Source organism: Myiozetetes cayanensis, unplaced genomic scaffold (genome assembly GCF_022539395.1).
Source record: "Myiozetetes cayanensis isolate MyiCay16 unplaced genomic scaffold, myiCay2020 scf4, whole genome shotgun sequence".
Lineage (NCBI taxonomy): Eukaryota > Metazoa > Chordata > Aves > Passeriformes > Tyrannidae > Myiozetetes > Myiozetetes cayanensis.
Genome location: NW_026087631.1, coordinates 6712726 through 6739581, shown reverse-complemented (window position 1 = coordinate 6739581; position 26856 = coordinate 6712726). Strand labels below are relative to the sequence as shown.

General features: G+C 44.6%; 1 protein-coding gene across 1 annotated transcript in view; it reads right to left on the bottom strand.

Annotated features, from left to right (window-relative positions):
• Positions 1-975: 975 nt before the first annotated feature.
• The window catches only part of TRABD2A (TraB domain containing 2A), a 67832-nt gene continuing 41951 nt past the window's right edge, over positions 976-26856 (bottom strand). Inside the window, exons 3-7 of the mRNA XM_050329158.1 lie at positions 25519-25665; positions 23166-23340; positions 11790-11880; positions 4149-4403; positions 976-1156 (exon numbers count right to left, since the gene is read on the bottom strand). Of these exons, the coding sequence (XP_050185115.1) occupies positions 976-1156; positions 4149-4403; positions 11790-11880; positions 23166-23340; positions 25519-25665 (849 nt within the window). The remainder of the gene's footprint in view (positions 1157-4148; positions 4404-11789; positions 11881-23165; positions 23341-25518; positions 25666-26856) is intronic.

Sequence of the window (26856 nt, the reverse complement as noted above, 5' to 3'; positions counted from 1 at the left end):
TAGAAATGGAAAAGAAAGCTCTTTCGCCACAAATGTGAATCCAGCTAAACAAAGGACAATATATTTGTGATTTAGAAAGAGAGGGAAAGCCTGCACATGGTCTTCTCAAATCACTTCTTCGGAATGTATTTTGGAAGTGTCCAGCATTTGGACACTTGGATTTGTGAAGTTGCCCAGGATTTTTTTTTTTTCCTTAAATATATATTGGTTAGAGCATGGTGATACTAACACCAAGGTCATGGGTTGAATCCCTGTGTGGGCCATTCATAAGGGGTGGGCTTGATGATCCTTGTGGGTCCCTTCCAACACAGAATGTTACGTGATTCTGTGATTAGTTTGCACTTACAAGTCTTGTCTGGTCATTGGAGATTGAAGTGTACCCATCTTACACAGCACCGAACAGAGAGCAGAAACATTCTGTTCACAAGTCTTCACTGTTTTATTCTATTGTAGAAAGTGTTATCATGAACCTTTATATGTAATCTGGAGCCCTAACAGGCAAGAGATAAAACCATTACTAAGTATAGACATAAAATACCAACCTCTCTTTCCCAGCTGTGCTCATATGACCAAAATCTGTTCTAATAAACAAGTCAGTGATAAATCTTCTTACAAGGCACTGAAGGTGAAAAAATTGTAGTTTAGTTGGGCTCATATAGCTAAACAACAGCTATGTTATAGCAACGTTATAATCTCCCCAAACCATTATGGGATAACATGAAATCATTCTTCTGCAAGAGAAGGATAAATAACACTTTCATTAAAATATCTTCTCCTGTATTGGGTAGGTCAAACCAGTTAACAGTGTTAATCATCCAGACTCAGGAAAAGGAGGCAGTTTAGGAACACCCCAAAGAACGGGTGTCCCACTCAGAGTCTTCTATTTCTTTTTTTCACATGAGGTTTTTTTTTATTTTTTATTTATTTATTGTTATTTTTAAGGCAATGGCCCTGCAACTTGGGTCCCCCTGTGTTTCAATGCAGCATTATCATGTGGAAAGTCAAAGTCAGTAGCAGGAAGAAGAGAGAACGGGAAGGCTGGTGAGCACTGCTGGCGTCTGTGCGGATGTGGCTGGACCGCCCGCGGCCCCGGGGCTGGGATTCGACCGCGATGTAGCCGTTGATGATGCGAATCCGGGGAGGGTGGTCGGTGGCACTGCAAGGCAAGAGAAGAACATCAGTCCAGACCCAGCCTAGAACTGCCCATCAGCCACAGAGCGGGAGGTGGGCAGCCTCTGTGCCCCACTGTTAGCCTTCCGGGTCCATGAGAATGGTCTCTTGTGCAAGTTACACGCCCACCAGACGTCTTTGTCTCCTAAAGGCAGAGTGGTGTCTTGTCCCTTCCTCACAAGTGTGGGCAGCTCCCCTACCAGCTCACAAGGACGAGGGTGCTACCCAGCTGAACTGTGAAGCAGTCTTGAGGGGCAACAGGGAAGAGAGATTGAGGACAGTGACGCCACCAGGAAAATACCAGCCCTTGCCTCAGGTCTACCCAGCCTGCCCACTGCTCCCACAGTCAGTCAGGTGGGTAAGACGACCATATTCCTAGTGCCTTTCAGCTAAGTAGTAAATATATAAGAATAAAATAAGTACTGCTGCAGAGGAGTGTCGCTGGAGCGAGACACCTGTGCTCAACTGAGTACATCTTCCTCAGCTGTGCTTCGTGCACCTTAGTGTGGACCAAACTTGTTTTTATACTGTACACTGTATGATCTCTTCCACAGGTCATGAATTACAAAGAGATTGCATGACATACTTTAAGGAGAGGAAGAGTCACACCCAGAAGCACATACCAGAGTCACTGGGAAAAATCACCACATTCCAGAGTATTTCCCACGGAAGTGAGTGCTCTGACATGGTGACAAATGAGAGCTGAATCACAGCCCACATGATGCTGAACTCCCATTACGGCAATATGTGACAGAGGAGAGAAATTTGTGTGCTCTAGGTTGCTAATGCCAACTGCCCTGAACCAGGGTGGGATTATACACCACAGCAGGCCAAGAGCCAGAAGGGTCACAATTGGGGTTGTTTTCCTTGGCAATGGACTGAAAGTAATATTTGATCCTGGAGCTGCAGGACTGACGCACAGCTCAGGGCCTCATGGTGCTGTGTGGAACGTGAAGGTAAATTTGGATGAACCTAAAAGCAACTCCACCTGGCAGATACAAAAGCTGAGTAACTTCTCCTGCACCAGCTGCTGTGCATCATTCTTGTCTTATTTTGGCCCATTAAGCAAAAATGCTTTGGGAAACTGAATGCAATTAGTATCCTTTTTAAAAACATTTACTCTCCCTTACCCAAAGGGCTCCCCTGAAGATTTGAACAATAGCTGGAGTGAAGCCAGCTGGCAGCACATCAAAGAAGTACAGCTGGCAGCTGATGCATACAGGGGCACAAACAAAAGCCATTCTGCCAAGCCCACCACAAGACTGTATTAAAATCCCTTGAGCTGCACCTTTCACATTTGCAGGCTTACAGAAGGAATCACAGAATCATTTAGGTTGGAAAAGACCTTTAAGATCATCGAGTCCAACTGCAAGCCTGAAAGCTGCGAATGCCCTGGCAAAAGGAACCTGTGCCTGAGCACCCCGAGGGATGGCTGGAGCAAAGGCTGAGAGTCCCAGCGAGACGTGCCCTGCCTGCACACTCTGGGCTGAGCCCAGAGGTGCTGGATACCCGCGGGAAAGACGCGGCTGCTCCACGAGGTGGGGCTGCCAGCTCATCCCACGCCTGCCCTGGAGCCTGGGCAGAGAGCGCGGAGGCAACCCCGGCGTTACAGAAACCCATCGCAAGGATGGGCTTTGTGCCCGAGTGACAGCTGCTCTCCCTCGGCTGTGCGGGCGCAGCAATCTCCTCTCATAGCTCGTCTTTCCCAGTTTTGTCATGCAACAGCTCCACGTCCAGACGTTCAAGCTCTCTGCTACTAAGGGCTCACCCTTAAAAATAATCTGTCACCTAGCATCTGGGTAAGTTTCCAGCATAAAGGATGGCTTAATTAGTAGGGGAAGAAAGGAAATATTATGAAAGAAAAAAAAAAAAAGTCAAGTGGCATTTGCTGGTCCCATGTTTATGTAGCAGTTTCCTAAGCTGCCATTATTAGCTTTGCTTTTACTGCACTACTGCCTGGCAGTACTTGCAAACCAGTATGTAGCCCTAATGTACCTCCAATTTAATCGCAGTAGCACATCTTCCCATCTTCCCTCATCCTCTGAAGGCACGGAAACTGCAAGTGCACACATATCTCACAGTCACTGCCCACTGACTTCCCTGAGCTTTGTGGGAAAAACTGCATGTGAAAAACTGAACATATCACTGTGCAGGCAGGGTGAGAGCTTAAGACAAGCCAGTCCTTAGCATTTCAACTAAACTATCAACAGAAAATCCCCAAACACAATCACAATCACCTGGTATCAGCTACATTAATAGTAAGTAAATGATATGAGGTTATCTGACAGGAGGAAAACACTAAGGTATACGTTCAGCCACAGGCCCAAGTATAGGTAGTGAGAGAGAAGCTGGCCTTTTTTTTGCAGGCTGCTGTACTGCTTGCAGGTAAGTGAGCTCTTCTGGGTGAAAACTAAGGGCTATGTATGAACCTTTGCCCCACAGCACACTCAGCTTTTTTTATATTAACTCCATCATCCACTAGACTGTCATGCTTTTTAAGACTGGAAGAATACAGAGACTGGAAATACTGCATGAATATTGTCCAAGTGCAAGGAATACATATGCCAGGTATGACAGTCTCCACATATGCAGCAGTTCTTGGATAACAGCCCAAAACTTTGATCTGTACCATCTACCACTAGACACATCCTTCTGTGACAGAGAGGACTGGCATACACTCACAACCTCTCAATCCCCAATGCAAAATGATCTAGACAAGGCTTCCTCTTGTTTGATGCCTTCTTTTCCACAAACCTAACCATGGGGAAAAAAACAACAACCCTAAACAGCTATTTTGTCAATAAAAGCACAAGCAGTCTTGTGCAAATTTTTCAGAAAGAATCATGGTCAGGGAGGAGGTCAGATCCTGTCCTCATGGTGTATCTAGCCCCTGCAGAATTTTGGTAGACCAAATTAAACAGTCTGAGTAAAGTCCAGTTTGCATGACAAACCATCCTCCCTCCCCAGCCCTAAACTACCTTTCTTCAAGGCGAACCCAGAGGTCATTAAACTGTCGCAGTCTGTGTTTCTTCTGCTGCTGCTTCTTCTTCTTCTTTTTGTACTTCCTGTCTACCTTCTCCAGCACATCGATGCTGTCAGGCAGCAGCAGGTGAGGCAGAAACTCTTCCTCCTCCTCCTCCTTCTGGGGGTGCAGTGGCAGTGGGAGGTCCTGGGACGTGACATAGGGACTGTGTGACGATGAAAAGGCTAACAAGGTTTTGGGAGACTTTCGGCTGGAAGAAAAGAGGGAACATAGACAACATTTGAAAGGACTTTGAGGCAAAATCTTGATACAGACACTATCAAGGCACACATATATAAAATAGGTGTTTCTCCCTGACATATTGGCTGGATGCTCATTTCTCTGCCTTGTATTTCTGCTCCTTCTTCTTTAAGTCAATATTCTGAGCAAAAGAGTTCTCTTTAACACACACACACACACACAAAAGCTTTGGAAAAGAGGCAATCTGGATCTGAGGAAAGAATGCAGTCTGGCTCAGGGTGAAACAACTCCTGGTAATAACTTCAGCTACCTAGAATGGAATCACCCTCAAAGTCAGAGGAGGTCAAACCACACTCATCTAGTCTACTAGACATGCTCTGATGTACCGCAGAACACAGACCAGACTATCCTTTCAGCATTTTCTGCCCAGAGCCAAGTAACTCTGGGGAGGTGGCAGTGAAAAAATGACTAAAGCACACCAGCTGATGAAGCCAGTCCTGCATCAGCAACTCCCACTGGTAAGGTAAGTAACAAGCAGACTGTGGTCATGGCTACAGAAATGCAAAATTACTGTCTTTGGTGGGAGTGGCTCAATATACCTGGCTACCCTGGACAAAGAAAAGGCTGAGGTTCTCAACAGCTTCTATGCCTCATTCTTCAACAGCAAGTGCTCCAGCCACAACACTGAAGTCTGGAAAGACTGGGAGAGTGAAGACCTGAGCCCATTGCAGGAGAAGACCAGGTTCAAGACCATCTAAGGAACCTGGATGTGCACAAGTTTATGTGAGCTAGTGAGATTCATCTGTGGGTCCTGAGAGAGCTGGCAGATGAAGTTGTTGAGCCACTGTCCAATTTTTGAAAAATTGTGGCAGTCAAGTGAAGTTCCTGAGGACTGGGAAAGGGGAAATAAACCTCCCATTTTTAAAAAGCAAAAAGCAGAAGATCCAGTGAACTACAGACCAGCCAGTCTCTCCTCTGTGCCATGCAAGATAGTGGAGCAGATTCTTCTGGAAACTTTGCTAAGACACATGGAAAACAAAGAGGTGATTGGTAACAGCCAACATGGCTTTACAAAGGGTAAATCATACCTGACAGATCTGGTGACCTTCTATGATGAGGCTGCAGCACTGGTGGATAATATATAATTATATAATGGCCAGTCTTCACGAGCGAAGATCCGGGGAAGGTCTTTACACCTTCCAGCCTGCGCATTGGATTTTTTAGGTGAGACACAGTGTGGATTTGGTGGATGGATGGATCACTCAGTGGATAAAGAACTGGCTGGATGGCTGTACTTGAAGAGTTGTGATGAGTGGTGTCCCTCAGGGGTTGGTACTGGCACTGGTGCTGTTCAACATCCCTGTCAGTGACACAGACAGTGGCATCGAGGGCACCCTCAGCAAGTTCACTGACACGCCAAGCTGTGTGGTGCAGCTGACACGCTGGAGGGAAGGGATGCCAATCCAGAGGGACCTGAACAGGCTTGAGAGGTGGGCCAGTTCAAACCTTAACAAGGCCAAGTGCAAGGTCCTACACCTGAGTCACAGCAGTCCCAGGCACATCTACAGGTTGGGCAGATAAGCGATGAAGAGCAGCCCTGTGGAGAAGGACTTGGGAGTGATGGTTTGTGAAAGACTCAGTATGAGCCAGGAATGTGCACTGGCAGCCCAGAAAGCCAATGGAATCCTGGACTGCATCAAAAGGAGCGTGGCTAGCAGGTTGAGGGACAGGATTTCCCCCTCTGCTCTGTTCTTGTGAGATCCATCTGGACTGCATGCAGTTCTGGTGTCCCCAGCACAAGAAGGACATGGAACTGCTGGAGCAAGTCCAGAGAGGGCCACGAATTTGATAAGAGGACTGGAGCACTTCTCCTTGGAGACAAGCTGAGGAAATTGGGGCTGTTCAGTCTGGAGAAGAGAAGGTTGCATGGAGACCTCATAGCAACCTTCCAGTACCTGAAGGGGGCCTACAGGGAACCAGAGAGGGACTCTTTGTCAGGAAGTGATAGGACTAAGAGTAATGGGTACAAACTGAGAGAGAGAAAATTTAGGTTAGATATTAGGAAGAAATTCTTTACTGTGAGGGTGATGAGATACTGGAGCAGGTTACCCAGGGAGATTCTTGATGCCTCACCTTTGTCAGCATTCAAGGTCAGACTGGACAAGGCCTTGAGCAACATCGTCTACTGGGAGGTGTCCCTGTGCATGGCAGAGAATCTGGGACTAGATGATCTTTAAGGCCCCTTTCAACCCTTAATGTTCTACAATTAAGCAGTCATTTGGGCTCTCTAGTCTGCAGTAAGTGAAAATAGATTAGTTTTGGGAGCATCAAGTTTATTCTCTTCTCATTTTGTCTATCATGAAGCCAGATGGTACAAAGCAGTGAACACACAGCCTTTACAAAATGTCAGGGACATGTCTGACACATTAGAGACCTGGGCTCAACACACTATTGTGGCATTGACTTCTAGTGCTGATCTGCAAAAGGACGTAATGCTGTCCTGCCACTCAGATAAAGAACATCAAGGGACACGAAACAGAGACCTTTAAGGGTTCGAAAGATAAATATGGAGGTCTACATGGAAGGGAGGAAACTGAGCAATTGCATCTCTCTCATAAGTAGAAGTGACCTTTTCACATACTCATAGCAAGCAAAGAGGGAATGAAAGGCCTTCAGCCTTCCAGCTGACCATTAGAGTGGCAGCATTATCTGGAATTTCAAAGGAGCTCCAGCAATCAGCTCCACACTGATACTGTGTGCATGAACAGAGTACCACTCAGTTGAGCCCCCAGAAAAAGCTGTAAGGGCTATGGCTACTCAGCTTCCTGCAGAGGTGAGAAACTGAAAAAGCAAAAAATCAGCTCCATCCTGATTACTGAAGCTCTGTTTCTTTATACTTAGAGCAAACAACATCTCATCCATACTCCAAGGCAGGCAGTCTGCAGTGTCCTATTCACTCAAGGCTTTGCTGGCCCACACTTCTCATTGTCTGGAACAAAGCAATTTGCCCTCTCCTTTATGAGTATCTTGGGTAAACCCACAGGTTCAATCCACTCTCAGTGCACACACAACCCAATACAAATACCTGACTGATCCTTATGGCTACTTAAAGAGAAGAAATCAAGCAGTCTTCTGTAATGAGATTAAACTGGAGGCTGGTTTGGGCTGAAATTCAGAGTGGTAACAGAAAACCTGTGCTGGTTTCAGCTGGGGTAGAGTTGAGTTTCTTCATAGTGGCTAGTACAGGGCTATGTATTGGACTTGTGCTGAGTGGGTTGATAGAGATGTTTTTATTGTTGCTGGGTGGGGCTAGCACATAGCCAGGGCCTCTTCTGCTTCTCCTGCTGCCACACTGACTGGGAGGTTGGGAGGAGACACAGCTGGGACAGATGACCCAAACTGACCAAAGGGATATTCCAGACCATATAAAATCATGATTAGTGTATAAAGCTGTGGGGAACAAGGAGGAAGAGGGAGATTTGGAGTGATGGTGTTTGTCTTCCTGAGTAACTGTTACACGTGATGGAGCTCTGCCCTCCTGGAGATGGCTGAACACGTGCCTGCTCCTGGGAAGCAGTGAATTAATTAATTCCTTGTTTTGCTTTGCTTGTGTGTGTGGCTTTTTCTTTCCCCATTAAACTGTCTTTATCTCAAGCCATGAGTTTTCTGGCATTTGCCCTTCTGATTCTCTCCCCAGTCCAACTGGTGGGGGAGTGAGCAAGTTCCTGTGTGGGGTTTGGCTGCTGGCTGGGGTTAAACCACAACAAAACCACAGACCCCTGGGAAGAAACCTGGCTTTAATCACTTAAATCTTCTCAGAACTGTGTTCTCTTTTCAGCTTCCAGTGGCATGAAAAAAGGAGGTCCAGAAGGGACATATTTCAACATGGCTGCAGTTTTCAAGCTAGCCCGTCACTGGTTGCGCGTTTATTTGATGGTGAATAAAAAGAGTCCTTCCTGGAGAAGGAGAAATAAAACTGTGGACTGAAACATGAAAGCGAGAGTAGATGGAAAACAAAGATAATTTGTCTTATTTCCTGCAAGGCAAATCACAGACTGATCACATGGTGAAGTTTATTTGACAGAGACTGATGCAGAATGGGCCTTAAGCTATCAATCTCTTTCAAATCCTTGTGATTGTCACACTCTGTCACACTGAACTATCACAACCCTTCAGCTCTCCTCCTCAGCTGCCTCACATCACCTGCACTTTAACTCCACCTTACAGAGTGATCCCCCACTAGCTGTCTCCAGTCACCTGATTTGATCCTCTTGAAGGCCCTCTGCCCATGATTCCCTTTCCCCCATCTTCTCTTCACTGTGTTTGTTCCCTAACTAAGTCACAGCAGGGAGATGAGTGGGCACACCCGCTCCCCTGCAGATTAGAGTGCCATGCTGCCTGCAGCCTTCCCTTCCATGGGAACTCATGGCCATATTATGCAGGAGCTCAGCACTGCTACAGGTACAGGATGACCTGCATCCTGCATGGCCAGCCGTTTGTTGGGATAGATGTGGCCTCAGGCCCTATCACTAAACACCCACATATGTAACCTCCTTTGCAACACTTCCTGCAGGCAGTTCTTCCAGGGACTGACTAAGCAACCACTGGAAAAGGCACACGGATGCAAAAGCACCTTAATTATGGCTGCAATTGTGATGACTGTTTTACAGTATCTAAATGCATTCCAAAGTCAGGAACAACAATTAAGACCAGAAGGAGCTTAATTAAACTCGTGGTACTATTTATAAACTGTCCTTTGTGCTGCTGCCTGGTTGGAGAACCTCTTTTGTCTTCCCTGCTTTGGAGACAGCAGGGAGAAGGAACCCTCCTGCCTCCACCAGGGCCATTCATCCCACCCCATTTCCCCCGCAAATGGCCAGCACAGCTCAGGCAGCCCTCTCTAAAGGTGAAATTGTGTAACTGCTCCCAGTCATTTGCCTGCTACAAGAAAACAAGCATAACAATCCTATGTCTTTCTTGGTTCCTACACACAGATATCTAGAAGATACCTCACAAGGGGACTTTTTGGTTAGCCAGAGCACAGGAGGTAGCAGATGGTGGTGCTACTGCACAGTGTCATGTTGCAGGGAAGGGAGACAATTGCAAACTTCCTCCTTCTCGTGTGTAAGAACCTCTCAGCCCCACCGTACCCAACACTAGAACAGTCACTTGAATTCTCTGCCTCAGTTCAACCACTTGACATTTCTTTCCTCTCTAAATTTTGTACAGCGAAATAGTCCACAGGCACTGTCTGGACTGCGTGCAGCACTGCTATCTAGGACAATAGCCTGGACATGGTTCCACATTTATGTGGGCTAGACTGGGTTTACTGTTACAGACTGCCCTATTATTTTCTCCTCAAACAAGTCCAGGATAGCAATCAAGGGAAATCCTCCATCTCATTCCTAGGACTCTGACACATGCTTGCCACAGGTCTTTCCCCCACCTCATATGCTCTTTTCTCTTTTTTCCTTTCTTACTTCACATTTTTAAATATGTTTCCAAGTCATCCAGAAATGTTACTAGTGAAGTGCTGTCTTCTTTAGCTTATTCAGTCAGCTTTAACATCAAGACTCCAGGAAAGATGTTCTGTCCAGTGAGAGATTTAAGATGCAACTCATGCCAAACTGAAGGCTTTCAAAGGCACAAGAGTCACCGGCTGGACAATGAACTCCCATGATGTGGTCAGAGAACTGGGTGCCCAGCCCCAAGTATCCTTGGCACCAAACTTCCTGATGACTGAAAATCTATCCCTCCTTTCCATAGTTGTCTGCCTTTCATTTCCTTACAGCTACATTTTACAGAGCAGTATCAGATCTTGTTTATTCCGAATACCTATTAAGTTGTATTTCTTTAAACTTTAAGAAGCTGCTACAGCAGTTTTTAGGAATACCTAAACTAAAAGTGAGAAAACCAATGAAAATATCAGTGCAAACTGTTTGTTTTGGGTTTGTTTTTGGTTTTGTTTTCGGTTTTGGTTTTGATTTTATTTTTTTTAATAAATCCTTCAAACAATGATACACTGGGTTTTCTAGCATGACTCAAGTGTTACAGATTCGTTAAATCTTGACTTAAGCACATGGGTCTTCTCCTTATCAGACCACCTGCCCATTGCTGGCAACAGGGCTAGAGTCTGACATTCATGGGGATAAGTCTTGGCTCGGTTTTTTTCAGTGCACGTAGAGTTAATGATATATGCCCATGTCAAGAATCGTCACAAAAACGTGATCTGCCAGAGTTTGAATCTTATGGTTTTAGACTGCAGCAAAAGCAGTGTAAAGAGAAAGGTGAGAGAAAGTATGAGAAAAACATCTATTATTTTGTAACAACATCTGTGAAGCCCTTGTCACAGAGTAAGTGCTCTCTGCACAAAAGCTGATAGTCCTGCCTGAGAGCATCACAACAGAAATGTGGGGGAGGAGGAACAAAGATGTAAACAGAGAGGAATAGCATGCTTGACAAAGAAGATAAAAAGAAAACAGGACCATAATTGGGACCATTCTTTTTCTCCACTGTGGTCTTTTAGAAGTGACTATAAGCAGGAGTGGGCATATCTGACAAATACATATTTGGTAAGAGTCTGGAGAATGGGGAGACAAGGATTGCAGATCCTAAGCTGGTGGCAAGAATTCCAGGAAGAGGTGACTCAAAAGCACGGGTAATTCTCAGCAAAGAGTGGAGGAGGAGATTATCTGGCATCTGTAGCTACTGAAACCATGGAGATGGATAAAAGCATCCAGCGAGAGATAAAGGAGGTAGTAAGGGTATATCCCAAAGGACAGCTGCAGGATGAACCAGAACAACAAGTACCTTGGCTTAAAAATGCAGAAGAGAGTAGAGGACATGAGAGCAATCAGTCATGAGCACAGATTGCAAAGAGACAGGGTAGAGTCTGGGCAATCAGATTCCAGGCTGAGAGAGACTAACCAGGAAGAATGAAAAATAGTGGTGTAAAAAGAAGGAGAATAAAAGGCAGGGCAGTCAAACACATTAAAGGGAGGAAGGAGAAGTCTGGAAGCCCTATGTGGTAGGAGACAGTATCCAGATCGGATGAACCAAGCATGCATAGTCTGTGCTTTTCATTTAAGAGTTAAATCTTACAGAAGAGGAAATGTTTTTTAATTTATAAAAACCAAACAAACATAAAAACAAAAATAATCCAAACAAACCACACACACACTAAAAAAAAAAAAAAAAAAAAAAAAAAAAAAGAAAAAAAAAAAGGTAAACAAAATCTTGTTTCCAAAGCAGCTCATGGAAGAGAAAAGCAAACTTCTGAGAAGGAGAGAAGGAGCCTAGCTCACTGTAAGGTATAGTTCCATCTGCCACTGCTTCTTCATATTGTTTACAAACCCAGCCCTCAATGGCTGCTCAGCTAGGTGAAAGCATGCATTACTTGTTGATGGCTTGTCCAGCTGGAGTGTGTTCTACCTCGTACCCTTCTCTCCTCAAAACATCAATCACTGTGTTGTTGCCCATGAAGTGACCTGCAGTTAAAAGAAAAATTACATCAGAACTTGACAAGCACACAGAAAGAAGGAGAAGAACAACAAAGTCCTTCCTCATCACAGGAGGTGTGCCACACTCAGGGGAGGCAGGGCTTTATCACTCCCCACCAGCATGCACCAGAAACACAGGATATCTAATGAGTGATTGCTGAACTTTGCCAAGGTCACTTCAATTACTGCATTCTGCCTTTCTAAAATGCAGATGTGATTGCAGTTCCTCTGGTTCCACAGGTTATTGCATCATGGGCGCTGTTCAGGGACATGGTGGAGTCATCATTCCTGGAGGTGTTTAAGGGAAGACTGGACATGGCACTTAGTGCTGTGGTCTGGTTGACACCATGGTGTCCGGCCCAAGGTTGGACTTGATTATCTCAGAGGTCTTTTCCAACCTAATTGATTCTGTGATTCTGTGATTATTAGGCCATTGTGGATTAGACTGTGGGAACAAGCAACAAAGTTCTGATACTGCTGTTTAAGCGCAGCACTGAGCCTACAGGTGGTGGTGATACAAAAAAGGTCAGAATGTGGCTGCATTTCAACACGCTCCAGCTGTTGTTCAGTTATCACTAACAATTTTTAAACTATTAAGAACCACCCAGTTGCAGAGAAAAGAAAGTAACTTTGAAAGACAGTTACTTAGGTCAACCCCTTTCATTCCTTCTGTACATGCCACTGGGGTCAGGAACCTGACTTCAGTTGGGTTGACAAAAGTTTTGGAAATACTTAGATAGTTCTGCCCTAATTCTGTGATTTACATCTCCACTCCATTTTCAGAGTGATGTGGTGGCTATTAAGAGCATTATTTGGCATCACAGTGAATACCTGACTACTCAAAGGGTGCAGGAGTTATTCCATAAGGACTGTACGTTCTGCACACAGAATGTCTTCCACCATCACTTTAACACTTCATCAGATGAGGCTGCTGAGAAGCAGATGGAGAACAAAGATCTTGCACAGTCCCTCATAGATCTCGCTTTCGTGAAACATTTTTTCATTTAACAGCCTGCGTTAATTAAAATTAGCCTTGAGCAAATTACTTATTAGAGTGATCTCTTGTTTCTGCGGATGTAAGCAGTGCTAAACTTGACGAGTAACTTCAGAAAAACTGTTTTCCGCTAAGATTGTTCATAAATACATGAAAATAAAACCACCAGAATTATTTTAGTAGCCAGAGAAAGCAAGAAGTTAGAAAGAGAATTCAAAGAGTGATGAGATTATCAGGAGACTAAACATAAGGGATTTATGACTTTTCACTCCAAAATGGGTTCAGTGAATTGGAGAACAAAATTCCACTTTCTCACGCCGCAACAGCAAAGTGCTCATGAACTACCAGCTTCAGGCATGACAGCTGGGTGGTATGATTTGAGCACAGACATTTATGAAGATGAACTTTCCCCCAGAACCTAAGAACACAAACCCGTCCAGCTCAAATGAAACCTTTTAACCAATGCCATGCACACCCACTGGGTACCATATTTTCTCACCTAGGAACTGGATTTTTTTCCTCAGCTCCTCAGCTTATATTTTGTCCTCAGAAGGAGTAAAACTGATGCTCTAATATGCGGACCTAACCTAATACTGTTGGTATCTGTTGCTTGCCGATGGTTCAGCCCCAGGTATAGCTAACTGAGAATTCCCTCACGTCAACAAAAAGACCAGATGCAGCAGGGAACAGTAATGAATGTAATCAAATATTATAACTGAGTAAAATTAGCCACTGGAAAGCAAACACTAGGTATAAGATGCCAGACCTGGTTTCTGTCTCTCACCTTTAACGCAGGTGTGTGCAAAACAAGTGGGAGAGGGAATAACTCCTCCTCCACACAACAGAGGAAGGGGCTTCCCAAGAGTGATCTGTCCCTCATAACTGACAGTGAGGTAGGAAAGACTTTTAGAGAAATGCCTCTCCGTTGACAAGGATGGGGGCAGTTCAGATACTGCAAGTTCAGACTAGGTATTCATATCATGCAGGCACTGCTGGAGGAACTGAGTCCCATCTGCAGAAGTGAAAAGCCGTGCCAAGGCTCTGAACCTGTATTTTCCTAATCCAAGTCCTTCAAGAGGAAAGGGACAAGGCATAAAGATAAACAATCTATAGGGCAATCTATGGTGTTAAAATGATTTTCCCCAAGCCAGTTTAACAATTTACAGTCTCGTGCATTTCAAGAGGGAGCTACTGAATAGTCGCACACATGACACCATTAAACACACTACTCCCTTATCAATCTTCAGTCACCTTTGCTCAGAGCAGTGATTTAGACTGGTATGTGGGAAATTACTGTAGCACATGGATGAATCCCATTTCAATCAGTCAGCCTGCTTGAGCAATTTCCTGAAGCTGGGCTATTTCTTTTTAATTTAATGCAGTGATAAGAATATCTTTTTTATCACAGCCATGTATATATACCTTCACAGAGTGCCTTTGCTCATTGTTGCCAAGGCAATGAGCTATGTCTGCATTTGAAAGAAAGATGATGTGCTAATACTGTGCAAAAGAGAACTGACTAAATGAATACAAAGGTGCAATACAGATGCATACAAATACAAACATGCGATATTACATTGTTCACAGGATGTGATCAATCAGGAGCCACTCAGGCTAGGTACATAAAAGAATTAGGAGATGCAGTGTTTGTTATCCAAAAGGTGGGCCACGTGTGGTCCATGAGACAGAGCTTGTTCAGGGTCCATAGGATCTACAGGTTCAGCCAAACGAGATGTAATATTAAAAGAGGAGGAAAGGTGAAGGATTGAGGTACAGGAGCCCACCAGAAGCCTCTCTAGAGTCAGGGCTTTTGCCTCTTTTCTAGGGACCATCACAAAAAAGATCAGATAGCCAAAAACAACAGTAAGAAACATAAGAAAGATTCACTCTCCAAGGTTTGAGATCAAGCAGCTGTTGCTGCAAGGGAGAGTTAGATGAACATCACATGATGGGGAGTAGGCCTCTTTCACCTGTGTTCTATTTTAGCCTTACACACTTGAATGCCTCCCAAAAGAAAAGCCCAGGGCTCTGTCCCATCAGAAAGCCTACTCTTTTCTTTCTGTACACAGCCCTGCATTATCCTCACACCACTAGGTGAAGAGATGCCTCCGAGACGTCAATTGACTCTGGCAGGGGGTGGGGAGCCATGAATCTCTATTCTTCTGTGTTCAAGCTCAAAGAGAAACTAAGAAGCTGTTGTGTGCACCAGCTCAGCCATGCACTCTACTGGAGAGTAAATAAGACCCCAGCCTTTAATCTGCACTGAAAGGAGATGGCATGCAGGGACCACAAACAGGCAATATGCCTGAAGAACAATGCTGTTTGACTAGCACGCATTTGCAGACTTGGCCACGCACTCAGACATGCACTGTGCACTCCTGACCTTCCTCAGTAGCAATGCACAACCTTGTAGAACACAGGATACTACTACTGCTCTCAAATCTATGTCTCCTGCTTATAGCTTTTACTGCCAGTGCATGCACAGGTGCTTTTGTCTAGATAACCATGCCAAGACTGTGGGTTTCAGTAGAGGTTCCTGAACCCAAATTTAAGCCATTGTGAGTCTGATAATTTTCTTCACCTAGGGAAAGGAACAAGGAAGTATTGCAAAACTGAAATGTTTCTCCAAAAGTGATGTGCTTTGCTAATTAACTCACCTACAGAACTTCTCAAAACAGTTGATGATGAAGGCCTTTCACAACATGGGAAAAACGGTTTAATACCATGGAAAATGAACATCTGAAGTTAGTTTCCATGGGCCAAAATGAAGGAATTTTTCTTGTGAAAGGTAAGAAGGTACTTTTTATCTACCCGGTTCCACCGAAAATCAGGTCTCTTAAATGTAAGACCTGAGTATTTTTGGTCCAAAGGTTTCCTATTTTTACCCTTGGGCAAAGTCAAACCTCCAAAAACTGAAGCTAGAAAAAGGTTTTTCATGAATTATAAGGCCAAATTTACAGAAAAGTTAACATAAAAGAAAAGTTTACAACTCAATGTTGCTTATTTTGTGAAAACCGAGTTAAGAGAAAAGCCCACTGGGGCTCTATTTGCACCAGGCCTTACTGAGAGCTTTCCACTGCTAAAGCCTTAGGCTCATTAGACAAGCAGACCCTCATGTAGGTGACTAGTTAACAGTAAGGGAAGGAATTACCAGGGTCATGTCAGAGCTACAGTACTCACAGCCACCTCTGCCATTGGATCTGCTTCCATTGCACACCAGAGCTTCCTTTCCAAAAAAGTTATTAAGGACTTTAAATCCCACTAGCTTAAAACACACATTACATGACTAATTTTTTTCTGCTATAGCTGCACAGTGAAGGTAGCAATGGGTAAGCCCAGCCCTGATAAGCAGCCTGATGGTAACCTGACTGTCAGTACTTAAGCAGAAAAAGCACAGGATTTTGGCCTGGCTGATTTTGATAGTTGCACTAATCAACTATCTGGAACAGAGGCTACCGCCTCTAATGCAGAAATGCAAAGCTTTCTTCACCTCACATGTCAAGAGATGTCAAGAGTAGTGCCCTTCATATGAACCCTGGGGCTTTGGATTCGGGTCCTGCCTCCACACAACATTATCTATCCCCTTTGGGGGTTGTTGTTCTAATAGACCCTGTCATTAGCATTCTGCAGACTCAAAGAGGCTACCAAGGAAAACATTCTCAAAGCTGCTGGGTTGTATCTGGCATTCTCAGATTACAGAGGTACAGGCACACCTTCAGGCACTCAACCTTTCCTCCTACACAAGGAAGCTAAAATAATGCTGCATTCCAGTGGCAGAAGCAAGAAAGCGATCAGCAAGCCCTTTGTGCCCAGGGAGAAGTGAGGTGGCCCCACAAAACTAATTTAATCTTTTTCTTTAAATCTGTTTCATCACTACATTATCTTCTCCCCTCTCCTCTCTCCCCCTTTTTTTGTCCTCTTCCAGGATCTACGAAGATTCAGCTTCTTATGGACTTTTCATAAACATTCTCATTACACATTTACGATCTTTTACATAAGGCATACATAAATTTACATTCCCTATGCACACTCATCTCCAATCCCAAATGTGCTGATGGCAGGTTCAAAGTTTCCATGCTGGGTTCTGAATTCCCACTGAATTTTAAAGTGTTATTACTTTCACCAGAGCAACTTTCGTATTTCTATGGCAGGTTTTTTTTTGGTTTTGTTTTACAATATATACACCTACACAAACTGGACAGAGACATCCTGGGCTCAGCACTGTTGACTGCTTTTTACACCCACTGCTGACAGGTCCTTTCTCTAATCTTTTCTTACCCAGAGACAAAAAATCTTGTTCCTCTTGCATAATTTCCCATCCAAGAATGCCAGATGTAGCAGCAAAATTCAAGAAATAACAGTGAACAGCTCTACCTGGAAACACTGCCACCTAACACACCATTCAGACTCAGTACAACTACGTTTTCCCATGGAAAACTATTTAAAACTATTCTTTTACTTCTTTTTTTTTTTTTTTCTTTTAAGGTTTTCATGACATGAGGGACTAGGGAAAAGGCATCAGACATCCAATGCACTAGGTATGCACGGCTGACACATAACTGACTAGTCTTTCACATCCCGAGGACTGCCTTTAATATTTAGAGAAGTTGCAGGAAGCCATTTGGTGGACCACAGCTGAGGCAAGCAGTGGCAGTAGCATGCTCTCTCTTTTCCTTGACCTGAGGTGTCTGAGACTAAAGGTTACACAACTATCAGCTCAGACAGGGTAAATTATGCTTCTACAGTGATGTCCACATCCTTCTGCTTATTGCTGGATCACGTCAACCACCTGAGAGCTAGTTTTAGCTTAGTGAGTATCATCTGAATTAGTTGTTGGGAGGAAGACAACTCAGATCTGGAGCTGCTAGCTGGACTGCTAATTCAGATACTGATCATCAGTCTGCTCATAACAATTCTTCTTTCAGGGAGGTCTTGGTGGGGGGTGGGGAGTAAAGACTGGGAAAAAAAAACAATCAGTCCCTGGCAATTTGAATCCATACGGTCTGAACCAGTGCTAAACAAACACATTTGTTATTTCCTTTAGTAATCAGAAGAAATAGTAGCTGAAGAAGTTCTCACTGTCATCCTTCTTTTCCTTGTGTTAATGGTGGCTGGCCAACATCCATTATACTTTAAAGCCTCAGAATTATGCTTTTTTCAGGAGCAACAACAACAACAACAACAACAAAGTAGCTCTGAGACAGAAAGGAATTTTCCAGTGTTTACAAGATTAAGAGGATCAACTTCTGAGGTTGTCAAATCAGCCAGCATCTCTCACTGAAGTCACTAATTTCTTCCATAGGGATACAAGGCATTTTAGATCCCTCTGTACTTCTTATTCATGAACTGGCACTTCTGGAGTTTCTCAACTGTTCAAAGAGGCAGGAGAGACTAGAGGGAATTTAAACTTGGTTCCTAGAAACTCTGGCTTCACTAGAAGTCTTGACTGTCATAATAAAGTCAGGAGCTCATCCCACTAAATATGCTTCCTCATACATAAAAAAAAACCCCAAACACAACACTTTTTCTTTTTTCTGTCATTCTTTAGCCCCTTCAACAGAAACTGTAAGTAAGCTAAGGAAAACAAGCTGTGCTATTTCCTAGAATAAAATGACCCTGTTGAAAAAAAGCTCACCTAGAGATGAATCAGCTTAGAAACATCAAAGGACACAGGGGAATGCTTCCACTGACAAGGAATGCTTCCCCTGACTAGATAAGTATCATACAAGTGCTGAAGGGGGCAGGAGATCTGATGACAATGAATATAGAAAAGGTCAACTTCTCAGTGCTGTTGGTACTTTCTCTAGTGGTCAAACCAACCTTCAGGAATCTTAGGTTCCTATGACTAGAGGGAAAGTGCAGGGTTCGCTGTGTGCAGAGAAGGATCAGGAACATTCAAACAGACCAGTCATGTAGACCAGCAGATTGAGCTGCTCCTCAGCCCTAGTGATACACCTCTGGGTCCAGTGCCTAGCTCTGAGCTCCCCAATTCAAAAAAGATGTGGACATTCTACAGAGAGTGCAGCAAAGGGCCACAAAGACAATGAACAACCAGAGCATAAGTCATTTGAGAAGAGGCTGAGATTGTTCAGCCCGGACAAAGAAAGGCTTAGGGGGTATAATTGATGTATAAATGTCTGATAGAAGGCTACAAAATAGATGGAGCAGAACTTTTCTCTGTGGTGTCCCATGAAAGGACAAGGGGCAACAAACACAAATTGACATGTAGGAAATCCCGTTTAAACATAAGAAAAAGCATCTTTAGTTGTTACACACTGGAGTAGGTTGTGCAGAGAGACTCTGGAGCCTTCATCCTTGCCCCTACTCAGAACCTGACTGGACTTCAGTCCTAGAAAAAAATGCTCTATATGATCCTCCTTTGAGCAGAGGAGTGGATCAGGGGATCTCCAGAGGTGCCTGTCAGTATTGACTATCCCTTGATTCTGGGAAGGTTTAGCCAGCATGCAGCACCCTTGTGAGACCTGGACAAATGGTAAAACTCTCCACAGCACAGCAGGACAGCACAGCCCTCTCTGTGTCAATGTGCACTTCCTAGACAAGCCAGAACTTTGATGACCTGCATTGGCTCAGCGTTCAGATCCTGAATGCTCCACTTAGAGCTCAGAGAAATTAGAAACACATGCAGAAGGAAGACTGCTGGTGGAAGATTATAGCTGGCCTTGCTTCACAAGCTCTACTGGCGGCAACAGGGAGTAGGTCTGGCTTGTAGCTGTGGTGCCACCATACAAAAATGCCTGGCCACGATTCAGATAAAACCCTTACTGAACCTAGTGGAATGCTGCTGCTATTACCAACTCTGTCTTCCCATGCTTTCCTCTAATTCCCTCAAACAGACTTAGTTTGGCTTGAAACTTTGCGTGTTTGCAACTTTGGCCAGAAGCAAAGCTTTTTTGGATCTTTTCAGCAAAATCTGTTATTTTTTAGTTCTCCACTTTTGTGCAAATTACTTCCAGACAAAAATAGTTCCAGCAACGAGCTCTGACTGTGAAGCATTTTTGATGGAATAAAGGCCAGTTTGTCTGATCTGCTAAAATATAGCAAAAGCATAAAATATACTGATTCTAATGATCAAATCTATTACAGTCCACATTACCACATGTAATTCCATGTAAGAAATCACATTTGTAACCATGGAGCTATATTAAGACCTGGAAATAGATAGGTTTGTTTGTGGGGTTTTTTTGTACAATACATTACACATCTCTAAATCCCATCAATCCAGTTGGAATGTTAAAAAAAAAAAAAAAATCACTGTTTTCTGATTTTCCCCCATTTAAAATAAAAATACCAAGAGCAGTTTAAATAATAAGCAAAGGTATTTGTAATACCACAGTCACCACAAACCATGACCTTGTTTACATATAATTAATGATAAAAGCTGTTTCTTCAATGGAGTTTGGTTAACGGAAAAAAATTTAGATTTTCCTTACAAAAAGCCAAGCTGTCTTAAAAACAAAAAGCACAGGGTGAGAAAGTCTGGAAAGAAAACAACTAAAAGTCTTCTCTCCCCTTCTAACATGGAGGCCCTTCAAAATTCTACTACCACTTTGATACAACCTTGTCCTGCATTTTATAAGCCAAGGTTAGGAGATACTTTTTTCGCTGGTGGTCAGAAGAGGGAAAACCACCATGCAGTCATGATTTAGTCCCATTTCTGCAGGACTTTCTATGGTCTTCCTTTTTCTTCTCCTTTCCTACAGTTCATTCTAACCTGCCTTACGTAAGCACTTTTCCTGGAACCTTCTTCCAGTAATTAACAGCAGTGCAACACTCAAGCAATGCTCAACACTGGTCATATTTGTTCATCTTCACTGCTTGCCAGCATAAAAATAAATCTTCTACATAATTATCTATCACATACAGCAATCTGCATATGCAAAAGGCTAAATTAACTTGCTGGAAAACAATAAAAGAATGCAATCATAATTGTAATGTGCATTCAGGAAACCTCAGTAATCTATAGAAATTGATCTGTTTTCCGCAATAGGTCCTGCAATGTTACTTCACATTTAGACACTTACTATGAAACAAACAAAAAAAATCCCACCCCCCTTAACCCCCCCTAAATACTCATACAGTCAAACAGGGGCATAATGAGGAATTATGCTGCTGAAAGTGGGAGTCTGGCACTATTCTTTGAACAGAACTATTTGGAAGAGCAGAGAACAGAGGACAGACTGGTTTCAAAGCCAGAGTGGAATTAGAGACAATTTCAAAAACAATCCAGCATCCACAGAGGAGACAGGGAACCTGTCTGGATTCAAAATCATGATGGAAAAGCATGAGAAGAGCACACCAAAAGCTCAGAGATCAAGCCACATGAACATAAGCTGCAGATCAAGGGTGTTCATACAGGACTAAGGCTCCAGGAAGTGCTGCAGTACAGCAGTGTTGGCAATTGGGACACACAAAAAAAGGGAAAATAAGAGTAAGGAGGAAAGCAAGAATCCAGAAAGGATGGGAGGAGACTTTAAGAATGTCATGATTGTTGAGAAAAAGAGAGATTGAGAATGACAGCGATCTGATCTGCTTCTGCAGTGCTTCTGGGTTCTGGGGCAGCACTGTGCACACCTGCGACAGTGAAGACAGTCTGGGGCAGAAGAGCAGGAGCAGAAGAAAACCGATGAGAAGGGAGACAAATGACACAAAGACATCTAAAGACACATGATTTGCACCTGCTGGGATGCAGAGTGTGTGCAAGGAGTGGAAGGAAGAAGCTCTCTCCTCTCCTCTCTCTCCTCTCTTCTCTCCCAAGAGGATCCTGCTCCTGGGACAAGACAGACCCAGTGTGACACATGCATCCACATCTGCTCATCGTCATGGACTGCTCATCACTCAAGTTGTGATGCAGTAACTGAAGCCCAGATATCTATGACTGTCCTCCTGACAGAAGGCTAGCAACTTGGGGCTGGCATATGCTTCGGTTCAAAACATCAGCCCAGTAGGGACAAACACGATCAGAACATCAGCAGTGGAATACAGCAAAGCGCTGGTCCTGGCCGACAGACAGACAAGACCAATATCTGCACAACCAGTGCCTGCTTCAGTGTTCTTTGTGACACTGAGCTGCACAGAGCAGCAATGCTGCAGGAAGAGGGCAGGTTTCAATTTTCAAAAGTGTCTGAACAAACATTGTCAGCCACCTTTGGTTACCTCCCTGCTCTCACATAGAGGACGCCCTGTTATGGTAAGTTTGTAACACTACAAACTTACAGCTACCGGCTGCAAGTGCATAAATTCCCACAGACTTCGAATACAAATGTTTTCAAGTGTTTAAGTAAATATTTTCCTTGCCTTGTCTAGATCTTCCATCCTCACTCAAGCAGTATGCACTGAGACCGGAAAATCACAGATGGATACTGACACTCGTTTCAGTTCTCCCCCTTTCCAAAGGCCCATATGGTTTGTGGTGGAGAGGATGTGATACTTCTCTGGGAATTAGCACCTGTCTTTTCTAACACTGATCCTCACTTCTTCCCCGGAGCTAGAAAAAAGGGTGGGAGTCATGGCAAACCAATCCTGTTTATACCCTCCACCCAGCCCCAGTCTGAAATGCAGGTGTGCCCTCATGGATGTGCTGCTGGGTGTGCCTGTAGAGTCCTCCTGGCTGTTAAGAGGCAGAAAATGGAGTAGGTTTTCCCTAAGTGGGCCCAATGTGCTGCTTAAAAATAGTAGCAGACACAATTTCCTTGTAGTTGTGGAAGCAGGGTGAAAGAAGTAAAGAGCTGCAGGAGGAAGAGAAAGGTGAAATTGTGCCTTGCTTCTCCCCTTGCATTTATTGAACACCTTAGATTCACACAATTTGGCATGTTCTTTTTTTGAATGTGTTCTTGAAAGGTTAATTTAAGCACTGGTGCAACCTCTGACTTGCTGCCTTTCATCTCAGCATCCTATTCCTCCTATCCTTTTGTATTGGTTGCCCAGACCATAAAGATGTACTTAGGTCAATAAGCTGTTCCTTCTGTATGTGCACTGTAGCTGATTCACTATCTTTGGCTATGCATATAAAAAATATGTCTGTAGTGAACAGATATTGTAATAAGTGCATACCCCATGAGCTCTTTGCATACTGAAGATAAACAGTGAAACACTGAAAAGGTTTTCCTACTAAGGTACAACTATAGGGGGAAAAGCTGAGTTCTGTGTCCACCATGGTAAAAATACTGACCTTTCTTTAAACTGAGACAAGCAGTTGTAAAAAGCTTCTAATGGGCATGGGAAGAATGTGTTCAGGTTGAACGGCACCTCAATCACATACCAGCTCCAAAGGCAAAGAAGAAACTCTTTTCTGGGTGCTCTTCGAGCAGGTCCTTAACCCTCCTGCCCATTCGCTCATTTCGCTTGTAGATGAGCTCCTGACGGAAGTAGCTGTCTGTCTCCTGTACAGTAACGTGTTCATGGGCTGGAAGTGTACCATTAATGAAATTTGGGACCTAAGGAAGAAAAAAAACAGCCTTCATGAATGCGGAATTTCTTTCACAGACAGCCATCATGCACAAGCATTTTGCTCCACACTGAATGTGGCGATTGCTTTGTCCCTCAAGGCACAGTCAGCAGGACAAAACACAAAGCAAGCTGAAAAAAATACTCAGCAAGCTTCTAAATAATGCTTAATTTCTCTCGTTTCATGACCCAGCCAGGTGGATTTTTTTCTGATTCAAAGTCAACAAATACCATCAGTTTGCTACACTGAAGATCCTAAACCCTGATTGCTTGGCTGAAGAAAGTAAATATTTGCCCCTGGCTACCTTTAGCTACATACCTCTTCCTCAAATTGCCATAGGTATGACATAACTGTAATGATAATTACACCCTTCTAAGAGAGTTTGGCTGGTATCAGAGCCCTCAGGCTGCCAAAGAATAACTGTGCAATTTGAACTAAAAAAAAAAAAAACACATCCCTAAACTTTTCAAAAGAAAGAGGGCCAGATTTTGTCAGGAAAGAAAGCATCAGCCCTTCCAGTTGCCCTATCCTCAAAGTATCTTCTAAAATGCTGGCTTCCTCTCCTGGGGCCCCCAGGACAGCTGTGACTGCACACTATCCCGACCTCTTGCCATGGAGGAGGGAGAGAAACATGGGTCTGCAGTTGCAGCAATCCTGGCTTCTTGACAAGTAGCTGTAGGCATTGCTGTTATGGGGACTGCTAATAAAAGGGCCTGCAAGCGGTAGTTTCTGGAGATCAGAGCTAATAATAAGCCAGGTGCTTTCCCTTGCAAGGCTGCAGCAGATGAAGAGACTTTGGAGCCACTCGGATTATTACTAACTCTTCCCAGAGGGTTCTTAGAATGCAGTGGGTCATCTACTGGGCAAGCACGGGGTTAAATACAATTTAGTAAAAAGTCCTGCTTAAAACATAAACTGAGAGTGTTGTAAACTATTAGTACTCAGCTCCTCTGTCAGGGAGAGTACCCTGGGGTGGAGCCCCTAAGATTAGGTAAAGGACAGTTTACATGGAGACCTGTCGGAGAAGCAGCAACACTCTCCAAGGACCTGGAGTCAATGCCATCTGTCTCCAGTCTGTAACATCTTTGTAGAATAGTGATGCAGCACCTGTATCCTCTTACAATGCTGTAAGAAATCCTTTGAAATCTGTGAAGGAAGCGCACTGTGTAAAACCTAGGCAGTGTTACAACCAAGTTGCCTGCAGTTGCAGGCAGGAAGGTGTCCAGGACAGGAGGGCAGCAACACACGCACAAAGCTCAGTGCTAGAGAAAGAAGGGTTAGTATGAGTGCAGCTTTGCAGTACTGCACTGGATGTATCAAAAGGTCATACGAAAATGGTTGTTCAGCAAGGAAAGCCCAGGTATCAATACCTGCTTTTTCAGTACTGTAAGGATAGAGCCCATGATTTCACAGATGTGCACAAATTACCAGGCAATATCTCACAGACAAGAATAGAGAGGCTTGATGTCTCAGTCTGAGGTTAGCTAATCTAACAGCCCAAAGAGGCCAAATTAGTCCCTGCTGGGCATTTTCTTGTGGTTTAAAGATCAGTGTTACATTCCACTGTGCTGCTTAGGAAACCATCTCCATAAACCCAAGTCTGTGAGGTCTCAGAAGGTCTCTTTTCCTTCACATTCAGCCTAAATCTATGTTTTCTTTGTTTCACTCCATTTCTCTTCTTTGGGCCTTGTCCACAGCACATAATCATACTGATAGGGGACGTTAAAAAGCTTGCAACTTGCCCAGCCCTACACAAAAGTGTCCAAGTCACGAGTGCGTTTCTCTGTCGCTCTTAGCACAAAAGAGCCTGCTGTTGTTCTACATCAGTGTTAAGCTCGCTCATACCTAAGCTAGAGTAATTCCACAGGGTCCTTAACGAAATAACAGACTAACTCATAGAGCTTTGACGCTAAAACGAACATGGCACTCTCCCAAAGGGGAGGGTCAGGTGCGCCTTCGCTGCTTGTGTGCAGCAAGACAGGGGTTGAGGTGGTGCAGGCTCCTGGAACGGGAGGCTCGGGAAAGCAGATGAGGCAGGGAGCCAGCAGCATGCCCTTGGCCCTCACCTGTAAAGGGCCTGCCCTGGGGACAGACCAGCGCAAGTGTGACAGGGGTTAGTGCTTCAGGGACATGTGCATAGTGCAAGGGCTATGGTGGCTAGACTCACTTGAGAAGTGTCATGGTTGAAGATGATGGAGCTGAGGTCCCCACAGTTGTAATGCTTGATAAGGTCTTCAGTCGTATAGGGGATCTGGACACTGCCTGCTCGGAGTCTCTCCTGCTGCAAGAGAGTCTGATTCAAAGCAAAGACCACCTGAGGGAGGGGAAGAGGGAGGAAAAGACAGAGTTCCTGGTAAGTTCTCTTTTCATCCCATGATAAGGTCGCAGACTCACAGCCACCTGACGAGGGCTCTCTGCAGCTGTCCTGCTCTGAGCCAGTCCACATCTCACCAACATGTGCCTCCCATGGGTTCCCAGGTACTCACACCTTGGGTTCTGTGGGCCTGCTGAGAGGGAACTGGCTCACCACATTTAACTCCATGTGGTTTTGCCCGTGAAATGGTTAAGACAGAAGATACAAAGGGGCAGGTGGAAGCAGAGGCAATCTTTCTCCCCAAGATGACACTTTGCCTGACCACTACAGAGCCCCAGGACATGACGGCCTTCTCAGACACCCACCTAAATTAAGCACCTAAATTCCTTCCTCATCCACAAGAACAATACCAGGCTGTTGTTTCCTGCTTTGTGTCTCCTTCTCTAAGACAAAACCTATTTCAGGCTGGAAGGGCTGTCTGGAGCGAGCAAGGGAAGGATGGTGGCCATTGGGATATGCAGGGAGCCACCCAGCACTCACTTTCTCCGAGCTGACTGCCTCCAAAGGCACTGGGGCTGCCTGCATTCCCTCCTCCTGGGCCTTCCCCTGGGAATGCAAACTCTCCCATTCCCTTTGCCTCAAGACAAACTATCCAGCTGCCACAGCTCCTACCACCAGGGAGCCTTTCCATTGACCAAAAATGGAGAAGACCAGCAGAGCACAGCACAGCTCTCCCAAGGCAGTGGCCTCAGGACCTGACCCAGAGAGAGCTGCTGATCCAGCTGCTGATCCAGCTGCCCCATGCCTGGGGCAATGCTCACCCCCACTTCAAAGGGAGAAGAAGGCACTTTGGAGCAACGCTTCACAGGTGCCTCTGGAGCCAAACAGACAAGGCAGAACCTCCACACCTCTCCCCAGCTGCTCCAGCCACTGCAGCTGGTGGTCACCAAGCTCCAGAAAGGCAACCAAGGAAAGGAACCAAGGAAAGACTTGGGGCAGGAGCTCACCAGTCTGAACATGGGATGACAGTGGGCACCTTTGGTGAGATGTGGAGCTGAAGAATCACCCCCACAGAAAGCAGTCCTCTGCCAGCACCTTGCAAGTAAAACATCACCATTTCTCCTCAGCACAGTGCATACTCAAGCTACCACCAGTTTTCACACCAAAACTAGACATCTGTAACAAGCTTTC